At 32.0% G+C, this 18705-nt stretch overlaps 1 protein-coding gene across 1 annotated transcript in view; it reads right to left on the bottom strand.

The window, feature by feature from the left end:
• Positions 1–18705, bottom strand: part of LOC123703322 — a 131602-nt gene that overhangs the window by 74764 nt on the left and 38133 nt on the right. The window contains exons 13-18 of the mRNA XM_045651281.1: positions 18100–18237; positions 16731–16863; positions 16353–16495; positions 15095–15269; positions 13367–13458; positions 7446–8911 (exon numbers count right to left, since the gene is read on the bottom strand). Of these exons, the coding sequence (XP_045507237.1) occupies positions 7446–8911; positions 13367–13458; positions 15095–15269; positions 16353–16495; positions 16731–16863; positions 18100–18237 (2147 nt within the window). The remainder of the gene's footprint in view (positions 1–7445; positions 8912–13366; positions 13459–15094; positions 15270–16352; positions 16496–16730; positions 16864–18099; positions 18238–18705) is intronic.

The raw sequence follows: 18705 nt of genomic DNA, 5'->3' as shown, positions 1-18705 counted from the left end.
GGTAACCAAAGAAATTATAAATGCATATTTAAATATTGCTTGTTATCAATTATTATAACATAGTACATAATATTGCATATAGATTCTAGTAACTCAATAATAGTGAATAGAAACAACTTTACATAAATGTGTCCAACTACTAATTACTGACGGACATTGTTTAATAATTATCATAAAATTTATCTCAAAGTCAAATATTAATTAAGTAGGAAATTTAAAGTTCTACAATTATTCCTGCCTTTGGTACTTAGCTCACATAAAATCAAAAAGGATTTTGATTATTTGATATGGCTTATGGCTCTCATATCTATCTAGATCGGGCTAATTTTGTTTCCATTTTAACATCAAAAATACAAGTAACATTTCTCGTTTGAAAACGAGAGGAATTAGTACGCTTCGTTAAGCGGATAATGTTCAACAGCTCGATGCTTCCATGAATCTGATCTCACATTTCTAGCTATCTAGACACCTTTAATTTACTTTTGAAATTGTTTATTCAAGAAATCTATTGTTATTTACTTGAGTCAATTTGGATAATAAGGTGTGGTGTATCTTTACGTAGAACTGTAAACAAATATAGTTAAAAAAAAAACAAAAACATACGCCTTAATACTAAGAAATTAGTCATCAATCCTTGAGTGTCCAAAGTTTGAATTAAATGTTTGTTCAAATTGGGTCAAAATCGAGTCAAGAAGTTGGTTACATACAAACGTACGGATGAAGCTAATTTAAGCATGTTAAAATTATGTATACAATTGCTTGGATTAATTCAAGTTCTCAATAATCACAATAAATCAAGACTAACCCAAATCAATAACGTTTGCTACTAAAAGTACAAACTGGTATAGGAAATATTAACTTTAAACAATGACCGAACAAATGCTACTGCAACTGAGCATAAAATAACCAAATATAATATTCGTAGCTAATTAAAGGTACTTAACCCTATAACTACAAGCCAATAGACAGAGCCATAACAAGTACTTCTTCAGAAACAACTTTTTCTATTCCTAAAAAAATATTCATTACCTACAATGTATCGTAGAATGACAATCAAATTAGTTCATCCATTTAGGAGCTACGATCCTACAGACGAAAAATCATACGTACACAAGTAAATACCTACATACTTATATCTCACACTTTTTATATAATCATAATACATAAACGATCATACGTTCATATAATAAACAATATATAAATAGTAGGTTAGTATAAATAAACATAAGTAAAAATCAATGTGTTAAGCCCTACTAGGGCTTCGTGGTAATGCGATAACACAAATTCTTATAGACGACGTTACATATTTCCTTAGATAGCTTATTCTTAGATCGATTGAATGTGGGTTGAATTTTCCATCGTTACATAAATAATTAATATATATCCGTCTCTTTCTTGCATTAAATGATTAAAGATTGAGGTAGGTAGAGAAAATGTTTTAAATCTATATAATATATTTATTGTAATATAAAAATATCGCGTTGTTACGGCCGCGGCATCACGCGTGAACGGGTGGACCGATTATAATATATATAGATAATTCTTTTTTTATTATATTCCTTGAAGTGCAAGGATAGTTCTTATATAGAGAAAACGTAAATATGCACCACGGGCAAAGTCGGGGCGGACCGCTAATAAGCAATAATATCTGAGAAAGGGCAGGTTTGTTAAAATTGTACTACATAATATTATATTCTCGTACTAGTTTACTTCTGATGCAAAACATTTAAATCCGCAAGAGTTCAAAAATAGATATTAAGTTCTTTAAAATGTATATACCAAGATTATCTTAAAAAATTTCACCAATACAGAGATGAAATTTCAGCCTTACAAATGTAGTCATCGAACCTTTTATCCAAATTTAGAAACGTTATTTATATGCGAAAACTCTTACAAATATGAAATATGGTCGTCTTCGATTCTTGACCCTGGCGACCCTAATATATTTCAGGCTTTAATGTTTTAGATAAGGTGTCTGAAAGGCTGACACATGTACCATCCTGATCCATTCAAACCATATCATTTTAAATTTGTATTGATTTTATTTAATAAAAATCCTTTCTTTGCTATATCTAATAAAAATCAGCGTTATTAAAATACGTTATAAATATATAAAAAGGCGTAATTACCTTCTTAAAATGATAAAATCTTTATTCAGCAAATTTAAATAATCTACAATAAATTTTTACTCAAATGGAATCTTTAGGCTCACTTATTAAAAAAATAATTTACCTACCGCTTATTTGTTACAGCTACATACAACATCCCAACATTCACACACACAAACAATACAAATGAACAAACATCGTTCATTAAAAACTTACCGTATTTTCTATCGAACGAACACAACACTACATCGCAATCGGACCTCGAAAATTCAAGAATAACCGAATTTTATCGACAATTTGGATATCAACGTTGAAATAGCGCGAGATGTCAATACGTAATGAAACATTGAGGTCGGCTAACCATAATTCAATTATCTGCATTAGCAATTTTCTTTTAGTGATGCGCGTTCGTGACCTGGGTAATCGATACTTTTATGTGCCGTTTACAATGAGTAGGTTTCTTGTGAATATTTTAAAACCTGATGCATAATTATTGTCGCTTTCCTTTTTACAGATTGCAAAAAAATAATATATAAAATAATTTCGCTTTCTACTGTATTGTTATTTTTTACTATCTTCGTCGTAGTACATATCCGATGCATACCTACTTATTTTAATATTAACAATATTAGATATTTTATTATTTTTATTAAAGTACTAGTAATATAGCCCTCATTACTTGCATTTATTTTACTTCTATAAACAAAGTCGATTATTGATATAAAATCGTTAATAATCGATATCGACAAATTTCTTTAACATCACTATGATAATAATATTAGCCTGTCCGAATCTCTAGAGTCCATTTTGTCGATAAATTTATATTGTATGCATGCATTTTATGGGAAAATCTTATACATATTCTTTAGAAATTCATTATGTTTAAAACTAATATTATACATAAAGAAATGTCAACAATGTTTTAAACGTGTTTTAAACTACAAAAACTATTTAAAATGTTTTACACGAGTATACATAAGGTAACTCATATATTCATAATAGCGAGTTACAAATTAAGTAATATTAATGAGCAAATAAATTTTTATTTATTTTAATGAGCAAACAGGAGCTTTGTAACTTTGTAAGTGTCTATGGCATAGATATAAGATTTTTAATGGAACTAGTAATACATAACAACATTTCTTATAATGCCAACAAACCCTTTTCTTATTTCTTAGATTAAAATGTCGAATCTAACCCAAGCAATCTGTGGATTTAGGGTACAAGTCACGGTATATTATTTCAAAATGTTGAATCTAACCAATCCGTGGGTCTAGAATACATTGAGGATCTTATGTAGTTCCAAATGTCGAATCAAACCTAAACATGTCTGGGATTACAGTACAAGTCTTCAGTCTATAACATACCAATTTTCAAACATCAAACCTAACTCAACATTGGCGAATAATTATTATTCGTACTAAGTGACTAGTCATTTGGCATTTTTAAAACGCTTGTGTTATCTTTATCTATATGTTTGTAAGTTTGTATATAGCCGACTTCTTGGGACTCGATTTTGAACTTGAAACGGACAGATTTAATTCAATTTGTACACATATTAAGGATCGGTGAAAATGCAATCATTTCATACGTGTGTAGGTATGAACGATGAAATTAAAGCGTGTTTTCTTAGTTTAATTTTAAAGTATTAATTTTATTCATATGATATTCATATTATTCGTAATGTGTGGGATTATGAAAAGTGTATCTATTTGTTATTTGGCTCATAACACATACATATCTCAACACTTAGTCGTTAAAAGTAACGTATATGTTGTCACCCTTTGATGTAAAAATGGAAATAGATCGATCAAAAGAAAACGAGAAACTAGGGAATTACGTGCCTGGTTTATATAAAAAATAAAAAATTTCATAGCTATACATTAATGGATTATGCAAAGATACTATTTTCATATAATCGTGACGATAATCCGATGAGTGCAATGATAATTGACAATAATAATTATAATGGTCAATTAATATTATAAATAAGTTAAAGATTTGTTGTAGTGTATGTAGCAGCGTGTCGTTTCATACACAATAATAGTTTTCTTAATACTTAAACCGTATTTTTCTCGTGTAAACAATTACGATGATGTAGAGAGGAGATAATGCTGCTACTCTGTCAATAGACAATTAATTACTTCAATTTAAACATTAATCACTTTCTGTAGCAATATTATTAAAAAATACTCAAACAATACTTTCAATTATAAAATATGACTTTTTGACGGCGTTACCTCGCTCTGACTCATCTGAGGCGTTCCACGTAAGGCTTGAAGTGCGAGCGAGAGCGCGGAACGAGCGACAAAGAAGCACAATCGGTCGTTGTCACGTTCAATTATCGTCAGTAAACCGACTTTACAGACAACCAATTTTTTTTTATTTAACTAATTGATATACCGATACGACAAAAAATATCGTGACGACATTATATCAACCGAGTGCAAAGGAAGTTCAATTCGTTAAAGTGGACAGTTCCCTTGAGTTTTTTGAAAGTAATTGAATTTAATACAATTGGCCCAGCCCACTAGGGACGGTAGAAATTCGTTATTCATATTTTTTGAATTAAGACTAACCGTATAACCGGGCTCTGCTTAAAGTTGTGGACTTTGATAAATCCCTGCAATCCATACTAATATTATAAATGCGAAAGTAACTCTGTCTGTTTCTCAATCACTCAATCAATCAACTACTGAACCAATTTGCATGAAATTTGGTATAGAGATATTTTGATACCCATAGGATAGGTTTTATCCCAGAAATCCCACGGGAACGGGAACTATGCGGGTTTTTCTTTGACTTTTGAGACGATTTAGAATTCTATATTAAGAGTTTCCTCGGCGACAAGAATCGATTTCATTGTCTAGAGTTAGAAAAGGCAGATATTAAAATAAATACGTATCATAAATATTAAATCAACACGGAACCCAAATGTGCCAGGGATTAAAAATATGAACTAGGTATAGGCGCACTTATGCTAATTCGCTTATTTGTAAGCAATTTGCATTATTGTCCTATTGCTTGTTGCTGTGTTTAATTCATTAATTTAAATAGTACCTAAATTCATTATTCAAATAGTTTTTAATTAATCCCTTCTTAATCTAGATATTTTCCGTAATTGACAAGCGATTTCCATTGGGCATTGACGGTGGTATTCAATTGATTATTTAGTAAGAAACTATATGTACTGCACAAGACCCTTATCGTGGTAAAGAGAAACAAATGTTGCATTTAAATATGGATTTTGAACCTTTATTGAGGAGAAGTTTGCAAACATATTATTGTTTGAATTACTTATGATGTTTTGAATACTTTTTATTTTAGTCATTTCCACTCAATTAGATTTGTGTGCAGTTCAGATAAAAAGAATATATTGAAGTGAAACTTCTTTATCGGGGTTGGAAAAAAATTTAGTGTAACATTTTTTCGTTACGCGTGACATTTTTCCGTTACGCACCATCTTTTTTTAACCCTACTACGCGTGATTCGACGTATTTCTGTAAAGTAGCATATAGTAAATTATTTTTTGAAAAATAAGGTCATAAAGAAGTTTCACTTCTTACGTGTGTACACTAGTACACGAACACATTTTTTTTATTCAGTCATAATATGCTACCAGGTACCTACCCTATACCTTATTTCTTGTCACAATAGTTTTTAGGTCTTAAATAATTTTCCAGGAAAGCTATCGGCGGATTACTTATAAAAACGATTCCTGTAAATTCAACAAAAAACGATCGTAAATTTATCTCTTGCAATGAAAATAAATTGGCGTTAAATGATAACTCATTACATAAATCCAGAAGTCATACAACGGATATTTTTGCGAGTTACGATTTTAGAATCGTCATAAATTTTTACGGACACTAAAATAATTTAACGGCACTCGGATACATCAACTACACCTACAATAAAGTTGTTTTAAATTCGCCAAATGTGATTCTGGTCTCTGGTCATCAGAACGTAGGAATAAATTGTGTATTTATAGGTTTTAATCATTACTTCTTTATGAAAATAAGGTGATTTCGCTTTCTGTTATGGAATATTTTTGGAATCAACAAAAAGCAAATGTTGATTAAGATATTCAAGAGATTATAATATAAATATTCTAATGTTGTACTTAATGTATTTGTTAATAATTTGCCCACCCAGCAAAAAAATATATAAAAAAAACTGCTCCACTCAGGAGATATTATCATGATAACGGTTGCGTTTTAAACTTGTATATGTAATGATATTATGTATTAATCGCGAGTCCACAACTAAATTGCTGTAAGTAATATATCATGCCGTCCGCCCACGAAAGCTATTAGGCTGGTTGCAGAGCTTGACCGACCGTCAGTGCGTACGTCAGTCGCGCTTGACATATTTTCAGAATACAGCGGGGTTTTGGTCGGTAGGAATCCGACATAACCCACGGCCCTATCCCCAGAAGCCGTGGGTATCTATGCAAGATTTCCCCACTTAAAAAAAAAAAGGACCGACGGTACGCACTGACGGTCGGTCAAGCTCTGCAACCAGCCTTAAACTATCTTTAATGCAATTACTATGCGATTAATACCATTATTGAATTATTTTTGTAGTTCCCTAAGAAGAAGATTGAAATTTGTTGGGACTGCATGAATAGCCTCTTAGCTTAAAATAACTATAGTCTTATACATCTAATATCTAATCTAATATCTAATATAGGTATATTATAAAGGCGAAAGTTTGTATGGATGTATGGATGTTTGTTACTCTTTCACGTAAAAACTACTGAACCGATTACAATGAAATTTAGCACACATATAGAGGGTAACTTGGATTAACACATAGGATAGTTTTTATCCCGGAAATCCCACGGAAACGGGAACTATGCGGGTTTTCCTTTGCAAACGCGGGCGAAGCCGCGGGCGGAAATCTAGTATAATTATATTTTAATGTCATGACTGGGTTATTCAAAATAGTTACATAAATGTCTTATTATATCATCACTGTACCATCTGTATTGATATTATAATCTGATTACACTACCCTCTTATTCTAAGAAGATTATTATTAGGTCACGTTGGGTTAAGACGTTAATTCTGAAGATGTTTCCCTAAACAAATCCGTATCTACTTACATTCTTTGTTCAATTGAAATGAAGTAATGTTATTTGCTTCTAGAACGGCCCAACATAATGTTAACAGTCAGATTACGTTTCATATTCTTCTAAAAATATACCATGAATTTAATTGATTAGACAATTCTTCTTTATCTTTTAATTAAGGTGCCATAGAAAAGTTGTTTATTTATATATATAATACTTACCTTAAAATAAACTGGCTAAGAGCAAAGAGAAATTATTCTTACCTGGGTCTTCTAGAAGGCACAAGAAATTTCAAAGGACCAGCTGACTTTCTCCGTTTCCTCTCACCAGGCACCATCAAGTAATCTTCGCAATCTGTCTCCGAAGCTGGACTATCCAGGCTCAATGACGCAGGAGCCGACATTCGTCTCAGTGGTCTTGCTTTAGGCGGCTCTAACACATCCCTAATGACGTCACAGTACTTGCAAGCTGCTGCTGCTATATACGCCTTTGTTAACGCATACGCATAGTTCTCTAAAAAACACTTATGACACCCCGCCTCATACGTCTCTTGGTCACTCGAATCTTCACTCGGATCCTGCTTCTTCATCTGCATCTTCTTCTCCATAACACCTTTGTTATTTTCCAATATCTTCCGCTTGTCCTCTCTACACCTTTTCTTTTCCTCTTCAAGCTTTTTCCTTCTTATCTCTTCCAAACATTCATCTTGGTCGTTGTAGTATTCGATACATCGACGCTCATTCTTGGACGGCTTAGTTGGACTCTTTTTCCTAACCTTTTTATTGCACGTAATGTTAACATTAAGGGGCTCTATTCTCAACGATTGCATTTGTTTAATTATATGTTCCTCTACATATGGATAAGACGACACATCCTCTATGGAATTGGCAGTGTTCTGATCGTTAATCGTTTTGGCACAAGCATCGTTGTCTTCGTTTCTAATAGTTATTTTATCGTGTTTATCTAATTCTTTGATCTCGCGATCGCCGTTGATTTTATGACCGTTTTTTTCTGTACACTTAACGGATGTCGAATCGTCGTCGAGACATGTTTCGTAACCGTCTATTTCATGGTCAATGTACAACAGCGAATTGTTTTCTTCCTGGACGGATATTCGTGTGGTCGTATCGTAAAAACTCGTAGTTTCGTCTGTGGGTGAGTTTAAACATTCCTTCCAGCTTTCGTCATTCGTTATTTTTTCTTTATTGCCATCGCATTCTTTCCAATACTTTTCATAGCTGATTCTCTCTAAGCCAGTTGGTGTAACCGCGAACACCATTTCGTCGGACGTAGATATATCCTTGCTGTATTGTTTCGATAAGGTTTTATCGCCATTCAATTCTCTTCTATCTGCAGATTTACTTCGAATACTTAATTCTCTTGGACCCGTTCGCACATCGTCTTCAGTTATTGTCATATCATCTTCTTGATCGTCCAAAGAGTCGTCAGATTTCGACAGTTTCAATGCAACGATCCCGTTGACCTTTTCTTTGTTTTCTTTATTATCTATGTTTAATATAATTTTATCGTCTTCGAGAGATTTATCTTTCTTGTGAGAGTCATCAGTGCTTATATCCGCTAGCGCTGATAACTCGTCATCTTTGATCGACGGTTCTTCAGGTTCTAAACATATTTGGACCACTTCAAGCCCCTCGCCGTATTCTTGCAAACATTCGTGAAACGAATCCATTCCTGTCTGGTCATCTGATGCCAAGGAATTAATGCACTCCTGTTGGATAAAGGACATATAGAATTAATAGAACTTATAGAAGTATAGCAAATTATCTTTGTTTAAATAAATCATTTATTTATTTCTTGTGTATTTTCTTTTGAGCCTGGCTCTAAAGGTGGTTAGGACGTATGAATAATTTGGGTTAGGACTGTATTCAAAAAAAAAAATAATAGGTAAAAATCATTCAGTGTTTAAAAATAAAACAAATACTTGGTTTTTAAAACATTTATTGCAACACATATTAAGCCAACATTCAACACATATTAAATTGATTCACAACAGTCTACTTTGGAATGTTTAATCACATTTATTAATTTTACATTATTTCATTAAAAATATAGTTATTTCCTATGTTCATTGACAGTTTAATTTGACTTTTGCTATTTAAATTTCTATTCAAACCCCTGATTTGGAGTTAAAGTTTATTATTAAACGTTATTAATTGAGTAAGGGCTGATTTTTCAATCCTTGTTTAAAACTTATCCGTCCAATAAAGTATTACACGATAATATTAAAATGACACCTGTAAACTGTCAAATGCAAGTAATTAGAATACATTTTTGAAATGGTAGTTAATACGTTATTCAACGAATAAGTTTTAACCAAGGATTGAAAAATCAGCCCTAAGTGTAGTACAATGCTTGGTGTCTTATTACGAAGGAGTGTGTGGATTTAACAAATCTACTGAAAAAGTGTGGAATTCTGAAATAAATAACTATAATTTGTTACAAAATGTATATTATGTATTATTATAGGTATATAGTTACAAACTTTTTCTTTTAAACTGTTTGAGACTAGACAGGTTTGCGTACCTATCTTATATAAAACATCTGTTATTACGTACTATATACCTAACTAAGTATAATTTATAACTAGGTATACATCAATAAAAACTTAATACAATAATAATATTCTCACAAAATATACATATATAATATAGCTACACTTCAGTAACAAAATTACCTACATAATAATTGAATAACTTAACAATATGACTAGCAAATAAAGTGTTCAAAAATAATTATCACCCATGTATCAATTCATAAGTCTTTATTTCCAAGCATATTAAAACGCCTGCGAAAATAATTTAGGCAAGTAATTTGCTCGCATAACTAATAAATATTTTGAAGGAGAAAGATTCTAAGACCTAGGTACATTATTTCGGATTTGGGATGAGACATACATTTTTTGAAGTGAAACTTCTTTAGGCGCGTTGAGAGTAAAATTTCAAGGTCGCGTCATGGCAATACCGTCGTCATGGAGTAATGCGACGATTTTGGTATTTTTGAATCTTGCCAAAGAAGTTTCACTTCTGACACATGTGCTCGGAACACACGCCTTTTTAATGGATTTTCCCTCGGGTCATCCGGTGGGAACAACTAATTCTTAATAAGTATATATATGCTATAAATGCATGAGTCTTTATTATTAAGTATTTATATAAAAAGCCTGCTAAAACAATATAAGCACAGCGTACAATTAACTTAAAAAAAATAAAAAACGTAGATATCAATTATTGATTTTTTTAGATAATTTTATTAAAATATATAAGTACCTACCTACTAATAACTACCTATTTATTTTTATCGTAGCGTATCAATTTAAAATAAAATTGTTTCATTTAATTTGATACATGTTATTTTTTAATTTATTCAATAATCGTTAATATTCAAACATTAAAATTAATTTTCTATTACACTTAGGTACATTATAATAATTATGATATGTTTTAAAGTTCCTGTAATTTATTGTTATATTTTCTAGTGATCCTCAATTTAGATTCACTGGTATATGTTGTTTATTTGACTCATTTTAGTTTGGAATATTATGTATTATTTACAATACTACATAATATAATACGTACTACTACCATACTACTTTATATAATATTTTTAACTAAGCTTCTTATATTATATACAACAAGATGAATTATTAAAAACACGAAACCCAACTAAAAATATTCCTTGGAAATATGCATGTAATATCCACCATATTAAAAAAAAATTCTAAAATCAAAAAATAATCTATTATTTAGTATCAAACTTACTTTTTTCTTAAATTGTATGAAAATTTCTTATTTCACTAACAATTGACTAAATCACATTGATATCTACTACAAAACTACACAACCATACATTAATATAAGCAGAGATTTTAAGGTAAGAATTGAGAAAATTTACTACTTACTTCAGACAAAATACAAGCATTCTATTAACAATGAGAAAGACATTTCAAATAAAAATTAAAAATGTAATAATAAGACAATGCAATTCATTTTCAAATCCATTAGTTGTTCAAACTCTTGACTTATTGTGATAAAGCAGATTTTAAAATTCCTTAGTTCCATTAACAACGTTTTGCAAATCTTCCTCAACAAAAAGTATTTTAATGTGTGTTCCTTTTCTTCCACTTTTTAAGTTATTTCACAAGAATGAAAGAGACAGTTTTGTTATAAAGTTACAAAACATAAATATTTGAGATCTCGAAGCCTTTTAAAGAAAAGTGAATCTTTGGAACTTTATATACCAATTCGTTCCTCGTACAACAAAAATATGACAATCGCATCAAAAACATCGATTAAAAGTTTAACTTAAGTAAAATTCGACAAAATTTTGTCCTGACTATTCACAAAAAATAATTCTGTCAACACGTAAACTTATGAAAAATCCAAATATCCTTCTAAGATTGTAATTATCCTATTAAGATTGCAATTTCCGCGGGTAGTTCGAAGGTTCGATGACCTGTTGACAGTGCAGTTGTAACGCCATTATATCTTGATGTAGTGACATAATAAGTCTGAATACTTTTGACAAGTATTCCAGACGCTGAAAAAATTAAATTAATTATATTTTTTATAGGAAATAATACTGAAAAAACACAAATACCTGTAAATTGGTAAACTAATAGTACAAAAAATGAGTCATCTTTGACTTATGTGAGTCAAACGATTGTGAGAGTAAATGTGTGAGTTTATGAGTCAGTGAGTTGTTTAAGTTTTATTCGTTGCATTCATAATGTATCTAAATATTTTTCGTGTTTACTACTGTAATGTGTAAGTTAACAAGAAATTCAATTACAATTACATTATACAGTGTGTATTTCCAGTTAATTTAGGGCCGATTTTTCAATCCTTAGTTAAAACTTATTCATCGAATATCGTATTATAAAACCATTTTAAAAATGTGTTACCTACTTGCCTACTTTTTGACAGTTTTAGGTGACATCTGTATATTATTGTGTATTAATACTTTATTGGACGGATAAGATTTAACCAAGGATTGAAAAATCAGCCCTTAATGTAAAGCAATTTCAAAGCTAAAATAATTAAGAGGTAATAATATATTATTTTTGTTAAAATCAATTGTGAGAGCATGCAAAAATTGTACACTAAAGGGAAGTTTAAATGCTATTTGCTAAAAAAGGTTTTTCAGTTTTAGAGCGGTAATTTTATTGCAGTGTTGCCAGACTTATACGTCTAACCTAGGTACTAGTGACTAGAATTTTAAGTTGAGATGAAGACTACAATAATTATTTTGAAGTTCAGGAAAATCTTTTTGATTCCAATTTAAGACGATAAGATGAGATGCTAAAGATTTTTGAATATTACTATTGATGCTTATTTGTTGGACTATAATAAATAATTATTTAAATACATATTTAACCGTTGGTTAAATGCCAATTATAAATTTAAATACACTTATAACATTGCAACAGAAACTTAAAGTTAGTATATGACAAAATCTACTAAGAATGTCTTTAAAAAACAAAACCGTAAACGTATAAACCTGGCAACACTATTAATTCCCTTTATTGTACAAAACTATTTCGTTTAAACTCATGAAGTATAAAAATGCATGCACTTTAATAGATACTGCTCTAAGCGTTAAAAAGCTTATAATTAATAATGTAACTTACTTTTCCCTCAGTGTACAATTTTTACGTGGATCACTTAAAAGTTAAAATTAACACTTATTCACTTGGTTTTAAGTTACATTGCTACAAATGTAGCTTATTTGTTAATAAGTACGTACGGAAGAAGCAATGTATTATAAACCGTTATGTAAAATCCCCTATAATAAAATGTTTACGCAGATCACTGTAAAATTGTCATCTCTTCTACTCTATACATTATAGAAAAACATAAATTAATCTAAACTACCTATATTTTGTAAACTCAAACTCAAACTAAATTTATTTATTCAATTAAACTTCTTCTAGAAGCATTTTTGAATCGTCATTACCTTATATTTTAAAAATTTACCACCGATTCGGAAAGCGGTATCTATAGAAAAGAACCGGCAAGATACTCCGTAATATAAAAAAAATTAATTGAGTATCATCATAAAAGAACAAAATATTCTACAGTGAAATGCGTTACTTTCATTGAATTATTATCATACATTATAAAAATTTTCCTTAAAAATAAATGAAATAAACATAATACGAACTTACCTGGCTATTTTGGAAGCTGGGACCGTTAGCTCTATCACCACCAATCACTGTACTGCAGGGGAGAGGTTTTGATACACCTATAGTGACGATACCTGGAAATAAATTAATTAATTAACATTCAAATACTACTTGCATTCATATGAATACTAGCTGCGCTCCGCGGTTTCACCCGCATTGCTCCGCTCCTGTTGGTCTTAGCGTGATGATATAATTAATAGCCTATCCTATAGCCTTCCTCGATAAATGGGACACACCGAAAGAGTTTTTAAAATCGGATCTGAGATAAGCGCGTTCTAAAAAACAAACAAACAAACTCTTCAGCTTTATAATATTCATACGAATATACGCGGGTTCAGCAGTATATTCATATGAATATACTGCTGAACCCGCGGTAAATTATTATTTTCTATATTCAAACGATTTAAAGTCTAATTGAATAAATAAATGCTTGAATTTGAGTTGAGTTTGAATACGTTTTCCAGAGAGTTCTTGCGTAAGTATTGCTATGCGATGATACAGAATATAAATATAATATTATGTTTTTGTATTAAAATACAAATTAAGCTAAGCGAGAGCCTAAAATAATGTGTATTTAAAAGATCTAATAAACGATGACCAAAATGCCTTACCTAAAATAATATAGAGCAAACTAAAACTAACACGTCAATCACAACAGTAAATTAAATCGTACCTGAGGTTTAATTATCGCAGTGTATTTGTAAAAGTTTAAATCTTATTAAACATTGATATGATAAGATAAAAGATCACTGTACAGCAACTGCACACTATATGGCTGGGTTAACCTTTTCAGGAGATATTTCTTTCATATTACATGATAACCATTTTTTGTATAGCATAATATGTGTGTTCATTGAGCTTAGAAATGTTACATGCAACCTTTTACTAAAATCCATATCTTAAGAGACTCATGTTTGTGATAGTAATTTAATTGAGAAAGTAATAAAATAAAATTTACAGAGCTTCATCTTCAGAATTAATTCTTTCAATCACTATTTAAAAATTGAAACGATATTAACATAATATTATGATTTTGCAATAATTCGTACAGCTGCAGCGTTTTGTTGCAGAGCTGCCGCATCAGCTTAGTCGGTTTTGAGTGTCTATCACTGCTTTATCTTAACAAAACAAAACCTTATTACCTTCACCTTTAGACGTATTTTTCACTGCAATCACCATGTACTACTGAACGTACTACCTACTAATAGCCACTGCAACATCATCCCTATTACCCTTAGGTACCTTAATGTGTACTTTCGCTCGTTACATGGGAGCGCGTTGCGCCGCGCCAATCACTACCCAATTGCTATATGTAAAGTATACCTTATTATGTTATCTTAAGGTGCACTTTTGCTTGATGCAATAGGGAGCGGCGCGCAGCGCGCTACGTAGTGATTACTGCTACACCTAAACTAAGCTCTATTACAATCACCTTTAGGTGTACTTTTTAACGTCACCACAGAGAGACGCGCGCATCACGCCATCCGCCATCCGACTGTTATATCTAAAATGAACTCTATTACACTTACATTAAGATGCATTTTAACTCGTCGCTACATCAAGCGGCGCGCGTCGCTCCGCGCCAGCCACTTCCCGAATGCCATATCTAAATTAAACCTTATTACCTACACCTTTAGGTACACTTTTGACCGCCACTATCGACAAAAGCACATCGACAGAATTATCTAAACTAAACCTTATTACACTTACCTCTAGGTGCACTTTTAATAGCCGCTACTGCCACAGCGAGCGGTGCTCGTGCTACATCTCTCCCGTTAACAGCCACAAGTCTGTCTCCCGGCGCCAGTCGCCCGTCCCGTGCTGCTGCCCCGCCTCGTACTACTGAACGTACTACTATAACCGAACTGCTAGGGTCGGATGGGTCCTGTGGAAATGAAATGAATTTATTTGTCCATTTTATGTTTTAGGCTGATTGCAGAGCTTGACCAACCGTCAGTGCGTACGTCAGTCGCACTTGTCACATGTATGGAAATTCATAAAACCGTTCATAGCTAGACCGACCATACGCACGCGTATTGTCATGCGCATTAGTGTCATAGTCATACAATTGTTGATGCGTATCGTCAGGACTCAGGACCGACGGTACGCACTGACGGTCGGTCAAGCTCTGCAACCAGCCTTACAATTAATGTACGAAAACACGTGACGTAACATGTGGAGATTTGGGTATTTATATTAAGGCGACTACACCACCGAAACTAGCGCCCCCCCAACATTTTATTTTTTTACTCCTAAACCAGATCAAATTTAAAAAATCTAGCTCGGTACTTTGCTAGTATATTACTTGTAGTATTTTTGGTATTACTTTTCATTATTTTGCATTCGGTAAATTAGGAGAACTTTTGATTACCGCCAAAAGTGGCCACTTTTGGCGGTAATCAAAAGTTCTCTAGAATAATGAACAGTTAGAATAGTGAAAAGTAATACCAAAAATACAACAAGTAATATACTAGCAAAGTGCCGAGCTAGATTTTTTAAATTTGATCTGGTTAAGGAGTAAAAAAATAAAATGTTCGGTGGCGCTAGTTTCGGTGGTGTAGGCCTCTTAAACATTTGATAAAACCAAAAATATCATATATATTTATTCTTTTATTTTTGTATTTACTAGTCTTTAAGCGTGGCTTCACTTACAAGATCAAATTCAAAATTAAAATTCAAATTCAATTATTTGCCAAACACAGTATACAAAGATGTTAACAGTCAAATAAAATACATAAATAGCGCCATATATTGTAATTTTCAAAATTAGAAGCATGACATTTAATATTAGGATGGAATAATCCATTCAATGGTTATAAAACTTAGATAACATCAAAAAAATTCCATTGTCTGTTCACTATTGTACAGTAACAAGTAAAACATAAAAAAAAAACAATATTGAAATTTCCAATAAATTACATTAACATCCTAGTTAACTAAAACACTTTAAAAATAATTTATTTCTTACCAAATAATCCAATATAGAGAAGCCCAACCCTCTATCTTCCTTCAATAACTGAATATATTCAACATGGTCACTCCACATCGCAAGCCAACTGAGTGGTTCTAAGGATCTCGATCTATTCCTTTCAAGGTCATCTGAACAGAATTCTGGAAATAAATTACGGAATTTATTAGGTTTTGTGGTTTTTTAAAAAAATGTTTGTTTTTAATTCATTAAAAATGTCCTGTCCAGGATTTTCCCAGTCAACCCATTTTTAATACATTTTATAATAGACTAAATTAATTATAAAATTGGTCTCATTCTATTATCACGCCGTTGAATTTCGCCTTATGTTCGGATTTTAGACCATTACGTTTATATTATATTTTCAATCAAACATACCATCATGTTCATGTCCAGCAGATAACACAGTGGCCGCGCTACACAATGACGCGACGGAGCTTTCCGACTTCGCTTTGATCAGTCTCTGTGGTGGAGCCAGTAAGTCTTGTAAACTGCCGCCTAGAATACCGCTCTGGAAATAATACAACAAATATAAGAAAGGATCATGGGCGACACAGTACACTTAACATCAGGTGACGCGTCTGCTCTGTTGCCTCCTCTTATATAAATATAAGAAAGGAAAGTAAAGAAGAATTAATAATGTTTATTGAACATGTGGTTAGTGGTAAAACAAAAGATGCAGTTTGAAAAAGGTTACTACAGAGTTACAACTCTTCTTTGTGGAAGAAGGAAGAAATGATGTTTATAGAAAATTTGATATAATTGGGTAAAATTTCAGTTTGAATAGGGTAACTACAGAGTTACACTTCTCGACATCTGTGGAAGATACCTACTTTCCAATGCTGGTAATCGATTGACGTGTAATGTAGAATGTAATTTGGCAATTTAAGAGTACTTCTAATAGAAGTGTAGATAAAGAAATGAATGTTTAGTGTCGATGACAAAAATGTTTGAAAACATATTTCGGAGCCAATAATTCAATGTATTTTTAGTGTATTTTTCTTTTGCCAAAAATTTTACGTGACAGAAATAGCAATACCTACATAATTTATGTATACATATGTGTAACATCCAAAAATTCAACCGTATCAAATCTGACGTTCCAGTATCATAAGAGAGACGAAAAATTGACCAACATTAAACAACAAGACTCACAATTACGCTCGAAAATTGTATTAAGCACAGACTTTTATAATGAGCAATACAATGGACTTTGAACATTACTGCCACGAAATAAGGAGTAAATTTCAATTAATGTTTTATATTACGCGACTTAGGACATAATTTTGTCAACCTTTATATTGTTGACTGTCAGTATTGTTGTTTATAGTACGTCATACGTATTTATATTCCAATAAAACTAATTTTACATTAATACACACCGTAGCTAAATTGGGTTCAATTCGTTAGCCAGTTCGTTTCTCTTCTGCACGACCACCAACAGTACGGGTGACGTCACAGCGCGTAGCCTGGTCACCACCTCCACGTGATGTGCGCCTAGTACTCGCGAACCATTCACATGATATAATAACTAACTTACCACTCTAGGCTTCGCCTGCTTTGTATAAAACTTAACAATGAATTATATTCTAAACTCCCCCGAGAAGAACTCTGTATAAAACCGCATCAAAATCTGTTGCAATTTTAACGATCTAAGCATACATTACTGACAAACGGACAGTGCGAAGCAACTTTGTTTCATTCTATGTCGATACCGTAGGAAATATTTAATGATATGTGGACTCACCCTAGCTAAACTAGGCTCAATTCCATTAGCCAGCTCGTTTCTCTTCCGCACGACCACCAACAGTACGGGTGACGTCACAGCGCGTAGCCTGGTCACCACCTCCACGTGATGTGCGCCTAGTACTCGCCAGCCGTTCACCTGGTAGATTTTTAATTAATTAGCATTTTCTTGGTAAAATTGAATTTTCATGTTAGTCAAATTATACAAAAAGAGAGAATGAATAAATCGCGTTTAAAATCCGTTAAAATCTTTAATTTCTAAAATAGTTGTCGACGGACGTTGTCACGTTCAATTATCGTCAGTAAACCGACTTTACAGACAACCAATTTTTTTTTTTTCAAAAAATTATTTACTAGGTATATGCAACTTTACAGAAATACGGCGACGCGGACGCGTGGTAGGGATAAAAAAAGATGGCGCGTAACGGAAAAATGTCATGCGTAACGAAAAAATGTTACACTAAATTTTTTTCCAACCCCGATAAAGAAGTTATTATTTCTGACCAAAATTGAAGATTTACTTAGTCTTGAAATAGGATTATTATTCATGAGCACCTAGCTATTCAGTTAGTAGAAAACATTTTGATTGTAGAAATAGCATTGAAAA

The sequence above is a fragment of the Colias croceus genome, chromosome 25 (genome assembly GCF_905220415.1).
Source record: "Colias croceus chromosome 25, ilColCroc2.1".
Taxonomy (NCBI): domain Eukaryota; kingdom Metazoa; phylum Arthropoda; class Insecta; order Lepidoptera; family Pieridae; genus Colias; species Colias croceus.
The sequence above is the reverse complement of the archived record's forward strand: the minus strand, read 5'-3'. Positions and strand labels throughout refer to the sequence as shown.